The 11,430-nt window shown below is 38.6% G+C and overlaps 1 protein-coding gene across 1 annotated transcript; it reads left to right on the top strand.

Annotated features, from left to right (window-relative positions):
* Positions 1-670: 670 nt before the first annotated feature.
* Positions 671-11,146, top strand: stard3nl (STARD3 N-terminal like). Its single transcript, XM_008434804.2, has 9 exons — positions 671-834; positions 4,816-5,141; positions 6,894-6,971; positions 7,044-7,121; positions 7,413-7,466; positions 8,037-8,154; positions 8,228-8,326; positions 8,468-8,535; positions 10,598-11,146. Exons 2-8 carry the CDS (start codon positions 4,941-4,943, stop codon positions 8,530-8,532), a joined length of 693 nt encoding a protein of 230 aa, XP_008433026.1. The 5' UTR covers positions 671-834; positions 4,816-4,940; the 3' UTR covers positions 8,533-8,535; positions 10,598-11,146.
* Positions 11,147-11,430: the final 284 nt, after the last annotated feature.

Here is an 11,430-nt window from a genome sequence, read left to right as displayed (position 1 = left end):
TTAAATTTATTTATTTATTTTTTCAGCCGACAAGTTCTAGCTTCAGAGAGATTCCGTTCAAAATCCGATGTGATTCATCCGTGCTGCAGTGAAACTGTCTCTCTTTATAGATTCTCCTTCTTTTTCCTCACATCGTGTTTTTATGAAACTTTCAAAACAAAAACGGAAGATTTGGGATGTATCTTACTAGTGAAAGAATTACATATAAATAATAGTCTTTACCACCTGTGTAAACTTTGCTGGTGAATATTATAACACATAAGTTTTATAATATGTGTTACATTGTTTAATTTCTAATATTGTGTCAGATAATCTAAGTCAATGTTAGAGAATTATTCATTTTTTAGATTTACAGAATCTCAGTTAGCCTTCATAGCGGCTGAACCCGTATTACACCAAGCACTGTAGCTAATATTAGCTGGTATCTCGCCGGTGGACATAAATACAGTAAAGTAATATTATAATCACAATATATACACAATAATATGTCCATCTTACTTGTGAAATGTTGTCTGTGGAGCCCTCACATCAATAATCCATAGATCCAAACAACAATATCCCTCAGTGCAGAGGCATCTTCTGCTGTTTTGATTGAGCAAAGTAGAAGGGAGTACCGCTCCAAGATGGCCGCCGTATTTCCTGCGCCGGAGCAGCCAATGCGGGGTCTACTCTGATATTATGTCTATGGCTAGCATGACTTCCATCCTTCCAGAGCAACAGACGAAGAGGAAACGGATGACTTATCCGCGTCTCCGAGCCTGAAATCAGCCGCAAAAACACGTCCGACTTTTTTTATCCAGAGAACATTAAACCTTGTCTGAGCGTCTAGAAGAGGTAAGACTTGTGACGGAGTCAAATATTAGATTTAAAGGAAACCGGGAGGAGCTCTCTTGCTAGCTAGTTGTCAGATGAACCCAGTGATGCAGGTAAAAACGGCCTGACAGCTGCTCAGGGGTTGTTAATGTCCTTTATCTGTTTATTTTGTCGCTTTTTGTTTTCCTACCTGGCCAGGTGACTCAGATGACCGTTTAAAGAGACATTCCGGAGTGTTACGTTTTTTTAGAGGCCTTGTCAGCTTGTTTATGTCCGTCAGCTGCTGAAGATGTAAATAAACCTAATTTTTAAACCTGATCTAAAACATCTGAGTCTGTATAGACTTTCAAAGAGTTTGTTTACATGAATACTGAAAGCTCAGTTTTAATTATATAATCTTTTCCCTCCCAGTAAAAATGTTTTTCAAGGTTCTGGTGAAGCAGGCGTGTCCAGACACATCCTGGAAGGCTGAGGCGTGAGATAAAGTTAATATATTTAATCTTAATGTATTACATTTTTTACAATTATGTTTAAGTTTGAGGCTCTTGAGGTCATGTAGTCATCTCTTAAAGCAGGGATGTCCAAACTGTGGCCCAGGGGCCATTTGCAGCCCTGTGGATGATTTTGTCTGGCCCACCGGTCCTCAATTCATGAATGTGTCGAATTTCAATTAGAGGCTTTTATGGACAAATATTTTTGTATCCAGTCAGCATTTCTCATCTCTTGTGTTTTTTTTTCCTTTGGGGAAAAAAAAAGAGGACAATAACCCCCCAAAAAGTTGTAAAAATATGTACCTGTTGTTTAAAACAGCAACTGTTCAAGATTGTGTTCATATTTTGGATCAACAATGATTTACTGATTCCTTTCCTACAACGATTTGGCTACTTGCTTTATTAAAATATTGCCTATTTAGTATATTATTGAAGAGATGAAAATAGTCAATGTGTGTTATAATATCATTTCACACCACCGTGTTTTAATATTATTTCGCTGGCATTAAATAGAAAACTCTTAAGGTAATAATATTAAAAGTGAAAATCGGTGCTGTTGTACTTGTTGTTGTGTTTCAGTCTTTTTACTTTCTTCCTCCTCCATCCAGTTATTTTCATGTTTTTCTGACAATCCGGTTTTGTTCCTGACGTTGAAGTAGCTGCTTGATCAAACCAGTTCCACCTGCACTACCATCCTCCTTACTGGGATCATTTCCTCCTCAAATGTTTTAGATCAGCGTTTGCTTTAGTGCAGCTCTATCTGCAGCAGTCTGAGGACATTCAGAGTCGTCACCAGAACGAGTCTAAACTCTTTCAACTCCAATGTTTTTTGTTTTATATATATATGTATAAATCTCTACAAGCTTCTGCTCACGTTTTATATGCTCTTACTACTTTTGGATATGATGGTAGAAGTTTTCTTTGACGATTTCCTTCAGTCTGTCTGAAACCAGCACCTCTGGGTAAGGTGCAATTTGGAGGTGTGTGTCCCTCCTGACTCATCTCAAAAGCTGCTATAAAAAATATATTTAAAAAAATGTTTGGCTTGTTTATTATTAATGTTCCTAAAAACGTTTTTTCTTTCAAAAAGTTCACATTTATTATGTCGTGCAAAAATAAACATGGGAATAAATATCTGTACTTCAGTCCGTATTTTCTAGCTCTGCACCTCGTTTTTATCAACCGACCTGCAACTGAAACGCTTTTTATTTCCCACAAAAAGCTCAGCACGTGTTTTAAGACTGAATACAGCCACAAACGAGAAGTTTGAGGTCGTATTTCCTGTCAGTAGCAACGAATTCATCACATGAATTCATTAACACCAACTTCCCACACTGGGGAATATTTAATTATGTCATCAGATGCTGGGAAAGCTGCTTACCTGTTCTATTCCTGAACTTTTGTCTCTCAGACACTCAAATTATCTGAAAACATTAGAATAAAAGAGCCCAACTGTGGTACTCTGTTAAATTTATAGCATGTTTAGAAGTAAAAATGGCTGAAATGTTGGTGTCAAACCTCAACGATTCATATTACAGCTGTAATCAACAATAACTGAGCACATTTGGATCCATGATATTGATTTATTTTCTCCTAAATTAATAATAATGAATGTTGTTGGCCCTGTCAGAGTTGAACCGGTTAAAACGTAACGTTGCAGGTTGAGAGGGAAGTGAAGAGGAAGCTGCAGACTGACTCTGTTCATAATGAGAGAGAAAATCAGCCTGTGGACTTAAAACCGATTTATTGCCCTGATTTTATCTCTGGGTTTGGTTTCATTCAGATCTCGACAGGTTTGGTTTTTCTAGGACTTTAAAAAGTCTTAGTTTTCTTAATTATGCAAAAACAAAAAAAATTGAAGCTTTTGTCTCAGATTTTGTGTAAAATGTGGATTTTGTGAACCTGAAGGAAACAAAACACTGTTGGAGTTTGAAACATGTTTCCTGTTACTTTGTATGAAAACTACTAACAGTAAACGCAAACGTAGAGTTAGTTTCACTTCCCCAAGGCGCTGAGCAAATACAGCAGAGGAGTTTCAGCTCTGCTAATTTCTTCCTGGGTCACAGGAAAAGATACTTTCACTTTTCATGTAAAATATAAATGTCCTAGTTAAACTCGGTGAAACTGCAGCTTTGAGGAAATTGCTGTTAAAGGCTATATTTATTTAAGGTTAATTTAAATGACATTAGCTGAGGTAAAACAGTAGCTATGATTGCTGTATTGGGTTTCTGAATAACTTTAAAATATTAAATTGAAGAAGTGACTCACTAGTTTTAGTAGTGAAGAGAGCAGCATGAGGGCAGCAGCAGCTTTTATTTTGAAACAGAAGCTGTATTTACTCCAAAAGTTAAAATTTTAAGCTTATTGCTGCTGAACAGTTTTTACAGCAACAATACTGCTGCTTAGTTTAAAAGACTAAACTATAAAGTTTGAAATATTCAAAATATTTATGTTACTTTCAAAGCTATTGCATGTTTATTAATTTTTACATTATAACTCAAACAGAAACTGATTAGTAACATGTGTTTGAGGGAAATGCACATCAATAGTTTTAAGTAAGTTTCCAAGCAGAACTGCAGAAATATCTCTGACCTGACGGATGATATTTTGTTTCTTTTCTGTCAGAGTTGCAGTGTTTTAGCTAAATGTTTCTAAATTTAAGATTATCTTGAGACGAAATAAAATATTTGAACATTTCGCCTTGTTCTGAGTTGATTTGTTTTGTAGACTAAATATCCCATAATTGTCCCTAAAGATGATCTGCTGTTTCTCTCTTCTGTCTGGACATCAGACCTGGAAATGTTTGGTTTTGTTTGTGGTCCCTAATCAAACCGAGTGTAACAGACTGTCAGTTATACAAACACCAGGAATCTTTCAGTATTTCATCTCAGAAAGACGGATACTAACTGCAGGTAGTTTTTGTTTTGGCATATACATTTATTTATCAGGCTGCACAGTGGCGCAGTTGGTAGAACTGTTGCCTTGCAGCAAGAAGGTTCTGGGTTCGATTCCTGGCCCCGGTCTTTCTGCATGGAGTTTGCATGTTCTCCCTGTGCATGGTGGGTTTTCTCCAGGTACTCCGGTTTCCTCCCACAGTCCAAAAACATGACTGTCAGGTTAATTGGTCTGTCTAAATTGCCCCTAGGTGTGAGTGTGTGTGTGCATGGCTGTGTGTCTCTGTGTTGCCCTGCGACAGACTGGCGACCTGTCCAGGGTGAACCCCGCCTCTCGCCCGAAACGTTAGCTGGAGAGGAACCAGCAACCCTCCCGACCCCACTGAGGGACAAGGGTGCAAGAAAATGGATGGATGGATGGATGTATTTATCATTTGTATGAAAATGGAAATGTATCCTCTGGTTATCACTGAAATGACTAAAAGAAAACATGTGAAAGGTATGGAAGGGGACCGAGGACACGTCCCTGTGGTACACCACAACTCAGCTGAACTATGAAGAATTTAAATGTATACTCTGACAAAAAACAAACAAATTAAAGATGTGTATTCTTCCAGATGCTGTGATGCCGTTTTCCTCCACAATCTGACTGCAAACAGCCACATGACCCAGCGCTGCGGCCTGTGAGAACGCCGTTCTGAGCAGTGGGCGGGGCCTGGCCGGTCCGGGGGCGGGGCCAGCGATGGACAGCAGGTGCAGCAGCGTCGACTCGCGGCTGACCGGCAGAGGGCCGGGCTCGGTCAGCAGCACGCCGCTGTCTGCCCGGGTGGAGTCGTACGAAGCCGGGGAGAAGAAATGCATCTCAGACGTTCGGAGGACGTTCTGCCTCTTCGTCACCTTTGACCTCTTGTTCATCACTCTGCTCTGGATTATTGAGCTAAACGTAAGACGAGTGTTTTTGCACTGCGTGTCCTAAAATTTAAACTAATTATTTTGTTGCTTTTGAGCGAAAACTTTCCAAAGAGACTTTAACAGATTTAAAACTGAAGCTTAAATTTTATCCAGTTAAACTGGAGTTAATTTTTGACTGCCAGAAGAAAAGATGGTATTGATATAAATAATAATGTTGTTGTTTTAAGATTATTTTCAAGTAATATAACGGTAATGGCATAATAATACTAGAACACATTCTCAAAGATCATTTTAAATACTGAAAATAAACAGAAAACAAAAATAATCATGAAGTTTCTGTAAACCAAATTATCGTTCAGAAAAAAAGAGCAGAATGAGACCAAAGTTCAAGACTGAAGTCGTTTGCTGGTTTTTGGTAGAGAGAAAAAAAAATGCAATTAATTTATTGCTTTTTGTGACAGGCCAACTTTGTTGTTGTGCAGGAAACATTTTCAAAGCTTTTTAACGTGGAACAAATTGAAGAATCACTGATTGTAACTGATCCTGCAGCTGAACTGTGAGAAACTGAAGCGAACGATTTAAAGTTCAGTTTTCTGCTGTTTTATTTCGTCTGAAACACATAAAACCTTCAGAGTCGAAGTCATGGAAGTCCATGATGTGCAAAAAGGTCAGTTTATATAATTAAAAGTCATTTTAGTAAGTAAATAATTTACTGGACACACATCCAGGAACAGGCTGAGTTTCTGTTTGCCTGGTTGGTTTATAGCTTCGCTGTAATAAACGCAGGTTTGGATAGAAGGAGGTCAGGGTTTCTGACCTCTGACCTCTGACCGTGATCTGAGCAGGTCACGGTCAGAGGTCAGCTCAGATTGAGGAAAGTTTTTTTTTTTGTCAGACTCTTAAAAAGATCCAGTTAGAGCTGGTTCAACCTCCAACACGTAAAAAACACAAAATGGCTTCTGTTTTTGATTTGTTTGGACGTCAGCAGTGACTCATCAGACAGAAGTGAATTTACTTCTGTTATAAACAGTTTTAGTGACTTTTTGACCTGCTGCTTCCTCTTCCAGCAGCTGGTGGCTCTGCTGCCCTGCAGCAGGAAGGTTCTGGGTTCGAATCCCGGCCCACAGTTTGCATTTCCTCTCTGGGTGCTCCAGCTTCCTCCCAGTTCAAAACACCCAGAGCAGAAATTAAACCAAAACTGTACAAAATAAATGTAGATTTTACATTAAAAAAATGTTTAAAACTGTCTAAAAATGTTTTACCCAGAGCTCGTTTTCACTTCACCTGCTTCAAATTGCCTAAATAAATTAACTGGTTAATCTGAAAAATAATCCACAGATCAGAAAATAATCCTCAGATCAGCCGTACATGATGCTGTTAGAAATATTAATTTATCTGCAGATTCATCTTTTCCTACAGATGATTAAGATTAAACGAAATTAATGTTATGTTATTGTATTTTAGGCAATAACATGTTTTTCTTATTTATTTGCATATTTTAATGTATTTCTAATATTGTATGAAAAGTCAGGTGGTTTAATTAAAAATCAGCAGAATTATGGATTTATCGTCTGAATGCTCATCGTTAGTTTCAGCTCTAGATGAAAACATTTCCTCTGTTTTGAAAAGCTGTGGACTTTAAACATGTTTGTTATACTTTTTAATTAGTGCTGGTTCATTTATGAGTGATGCTTTTGGTTGGAGCCAAACTTTTACATGTAATATGATGAAAATGTTAATAATTGAACACGATTTGAACATGTTTCCGTTTCTCCCGCTGCAGGTGAACGGAGGCGTTCAGGCGCAGCTGGAGAAGGAAGTGCTGCACTACGACTACCATGCCTCTTTCTTTGACATCTTTGTAAGTCCGTCTCTGTTTTGTCTTTTATTATCTTTTACTCCATGTTTAATCTGATCGCCTCCCGATTTCCAGCTGCTGGCCGTCATCAGGTTTGCAGCTCTCATCCTGGCCTACGCCATCTGCAAGCTGCGCCACTGGTGGGCCGTCGCTGTGAGTGTTTCTGCCTTTTAATAAAGTTTTTCATCCTTCATTTAAATTAGAACAGAATCAGATTATTTTACACAACGTATATGGAGAAAAGATCCAAACAAACTAAGTACAACTTTGGTTTTTTTTAGCCGCATCTAAAAGGAAGTAAGGATGTTTACGGTTTTTGTCCAGTTTTGTGTTTCATATTTTCTATATTTGTTGATTTTATTGAATTATTTTAATTTTAAGTTCTTGCAAAAAGCTTGAAGGATCCATATAGATGTTAGACTGTGTGTTTTTCTCATTGTGCAGATAACCACTGCTGTCAGCTGTGCTTTCCTGATTGTTAAAGTCATTTTATCAAAGGTGAGAGGAAGAATAAAGCTTCCAAAACTTCATGCAAATATTTTTAGAAATAATTGATCAGGTATAATAATTACAGAATCAGGTTTAATAAAGAGTCTGTTTCTGTTATAACCTGCTGAACATGCGACTTATTTCAGTTTTTACCAAAGAAAATCTCAACCTTTATTAAAGCTCTCTGTGTTAAACCAATTTAAATAAATACTAAATGTTATATTCTAATATATTTAGATTAAGTCTGACATTTTATGACCATTTACAGACATAAAAAAAAACTAAAATCCTGGACCTTAAAGTGAGATTAGCTCAGAATCTGAATCTTCCACATTTTATACAGCAGCTTATATGTTTGTCCAGATGCTAAGCTAACAGGTAAGTAGCGTTTTGCATCAGTGCTGATTTAGAAGCCAAAATTCATTGTTTTAAATTTTGTGGAACTTTCAGGTGATAAAACCATCAAATCGTCTAGATTTTATGATGAATGTTAAAAAAAACCTCAGAAAACGTGTGAAGTTGAGTTTAAAAACTTGAGTAAGTTCCTGCTAACCGGTTTGTTGGTGTGTTTGAGTGCAGCTGCTCCTGCAGGGCGCCTTCGGTTACCTGCTGCCCATCGTCTCCTTCGTCCTGGCCTGGATCGAGACCTGGCTGCTCGACTTCAAGGTGCTGCCGCAGGAGAACGAGGACGAAAGCCGTGAGTCCGCCGGTCAGACTAACAACCATCACATGAACGTCTGACCTGCTGACCTCGTTTGTCCCGTCTGCAGGATATCAGTCGTTCCTGGACGCCGTGGAGCGCGCCCCTCTCATGGGTCCTGGTCCGCTGTCCGACGGGCAGTTTTACTCTCCACCCGAGTCTCTAGCAGGTCACTTATCCTAGCTAACATTTACTTCTGACCTTTACAGGGAAAAGAACCAGAACTTTCCCTTCAGCCTCCTGGATGTGGTTGTGTTTCTGTTAAATCTGTTTGGACCGTCGCAGTGACCGTTTTCTGTCCTGCTTTCAGACTCTGATGAAGATCTGGAGTATAAACACGACCCAGACAAATGCCTGATCCAGAAAGTCTCCTAACAGGTAGAAAACGCTTCCTGCTGCAGATAAAGTGTGTCTGATGTTGAGCTGAGCTGTGAGTTTCAGCTGAAGACGAACAAAAACAAAAATACAGATTTAAGATGTTAAGAAGGATTAAAAGTTTAATAAAAATAACGTTTGATTACAAATTACTGAGGTTTACTCAGATCATGCAGCAGAGAGAGACCTCTAGTGGTGAGAACAGCACAGTGCTCCCTAAAGCTGTGGTAGCCACACTTTTTAAAATGCAGGTCGTTCTTTTCCATGTAGTATTTTAACCCTTTGCAGTCGAGGTCTAAATGGCCGTCCCAGTCTCTCTTCTCTGTGCTCGCTATGAAGCCATGTAGCGATAGCTAGCAAAACTGCTACTACCCCTACACACACCACGAACTCTAACTAACACACTTATAGTCTGAAAAACCCATCGAAACTCTCAGTAAAATCCACAGCATCGCTAGTCTCTTGCCGTATCCAAATCTCCCCCTCGTCTCTCTCCGCGTGTCTCCGTTCTACCTAGCAACAGACCGTCAACACATTTTCATTGGTTGTTTCGAAATGTGGTACATTTAGACCCCACAAAATAAGGCGGAAATGATCGATCTTATTTCTGGCTTTATTTTGAAGTAAATAACCACAAAACCAATATAAAAACACCACTTTTATAAAGTTTGAAGTCCGTGCTGTCCAACAGAGTCGAAATGAAAACTCGGTATGCCGTCTGTTATTACGAAGCCTTATTAATGCGTCACATGCTTGTACGCCGGGTGGCGAGTAGCGACTACATAGGGTTAATGCATCAAAGTGGTCCATTTTTTAGAGATCAAATTGTTGCAGATTTTCTAAAAATGTTTAATTTTGAAACTGAAATATTTTCAGATCTGAGTTTCCAAAGTTAGAAGTTAGAATAAAAAGGTTTGAAGTTAAAACACATTCAATAACTTTTTGTTCTGCTATCGATTTTCATCTTCTGCATTTGCTGAAGGGCCACACAAAGTTATACCAAGGGCCTCAAACGGGCCCCGCGCCACGCTTTGAACACCTCTGATGTTTAGCTGATTTATTTGTACCCAGTTCCAGATCAATAACCAGCAGCTTCCTTGTGATTGGAATCGAAAATGTAACTGAATTTATGTGGAAACCCAGATTTAATTCAAATCGATTATCTGAGCCAAACGCAGCGCCGGACGGACAGACGGGCAGAAAAACGGTCAGACATTGTGGGAGAATTATGGTCATTTCTTCACTCTCAATACTGCAACGTCTAAAACGTGACGACTGTGAATCCTTAGAGTGAAGCTTCATTTAGCCGCCTCTCTGTGTCGACATGGATCCCTGCTGGGTTGATTTTGTGAACATAAAATTCATGTCCAGCTGAATCTCCTGATGATGATGAAATCATTTCATTTCTGTCCACATGCAGCAGTGAAACATCAGGAGTTTCAGGTTTTCTACAAGTTTGAAGCATTCTGATGCAAAAAGGGACAAACTTGATGTTCATGTTCATCACAGGAGATTATTTGGTTTGTAGAGGCAGGTTTAAATCGGTGTTTTACAAAGTGGGCGGCCGCCAGGGGGCGCCAGAGGATCCTCAGCAAGTTGGAGGGGAAAAAAAGGATCCGATAAATTTAAAATCATAAATATACGTTTTTTATTGTCATTATTGTAAAATTTAAGTTGAGATAACTTGTCAAAGATGGAGATAAAGAATAAGAATAACTTTTATTGTCCCAAAGAAGTAAAATGTTATACCTTATGTTCATGTTTCTGATTGATCAAGTAGTTTTAATCCTAAAGCCAGAATTAGAAACAATTTGACAAAAAAAAGAAACTGTTCTGCTTTCCTATGAAAAGACGGGATTGTGGTGGAAAAGATTATCTGGTAATTTGTTCGACATCAGATTAATTAAGTCATAATAATAAATTAAACCTGATAAAGTTTAGTATTTTAGCCTGATTATTGATGTATTTTTAAGCTTAAATGTATTAAATTGCTGAGAAGCTGCTTGAGTTTGACCTGTGAAAGGTTAAAGGTCACAGGACGAGTCTGTTTGTTCTCGTTCTCCAGGTTCCTGCAGACGTTCTGCTCCTCTGGACCTTCGGTTAAACATCGGCCGTCTGACTTCCGGTTTCAGCCGTTTTCTGTTCTTGGACCTTCAGAGGGATTTCATTTTTATACAAAATGCACTTAAAGTTTGGTTGAACAAAGATCATTTTTTATGTTTTTAAAAATAACTTTTTCAACCATGATTCACGTTTTGTTTCACATGTTTTTGGACAGCTTGTCTTAAATTTACACCATGTTTACTGTAATATTTGGTTGTTTTTGATTTTACTGTGATATAAATCCTGTGAATCGATGAAGGAGCAGTTTGAAGTCTGAACAAGCAGAAGATTTAGAGACTGAATAAAAAGTATTTAAGGGAAAAAGAGCCACACGAAGGATCCTGCACTGTATGTATCATATATTATATATTAAACTGCTTTTAAAAGCTGCTGTAGGAGGAGGAAAAAGTCAAACAATGTAATTATACCGTCCTGACGCATGCCACCCGAACCGCTTGGTTTTCATGGAAAGCTTGTCTGTAAAATGGAACCAATAAAAGGTGAAACCTTGTTTCCTTTTGCTTTTGTTAGGATCTAATGTGGGACTCTTTAGGTCAGTGGTTCTTAACCTTTTGTGAGGAACCGAACCCACCAGTTTCATACGCGCATTCACTGAACCCTTCTGTAGTGAGAAATGTGTAACCCACGTGACCGCCACGCCCCAACCACCTTCCCTTTAAGTAATCCCTTTAACCTCTGGGACTCTCATGTGTGTTTCCGGGTATCCACTGTGCTGCTGCTCACTGTCGGTTGTGGCGTCGGTTGTTAATTAAACAATCTGAACTCTCCAAATCG

This window comes from Poecilia reticulata, linkage group LG17 (genome assembly GCF_000633615.1).
Source record: "Poecilia reticulata strain Guanapo linkage group LG17, Guppy_female_1.0+MT, whole genome shotgun sequence".
NCBI classification, from domain to species: domain Eukaryota; kingdom Metazoa; phylum Chordata; class Actinopteri; order Cyprinodontiformes; family Poeciliidae; genus Poecilia; species Poecilia reticulata.
Note: the sequence above shows the minus strand (reverse complement) of the source record. Positions and strands in the feature narration are given on the sequence as shown.

Coding starts and splice junctions, on each gene's coding strand:
- stard3nl (XM_008434804.2), top strand. CDS start 4,941: ATGGACAGCAGGTGCAGCAGCGTCGACTCGCGGCTGACCGGCAGAGGG. Junction 5,142..6,893: donor TCTGGATTATTGAGCTAAAC/GTAAGACGAGTG, acceptor CTCCCGCTGCAG/GTGAACGGAGGCGTTCAGGC. Junction 8,327..8,467: donor TCCACCCGAGTCTCTAGCAG/GTCACTTATCCT, acceptor TCCTGCTTTCAG/ACTCTGATGAAGATCTGGAG.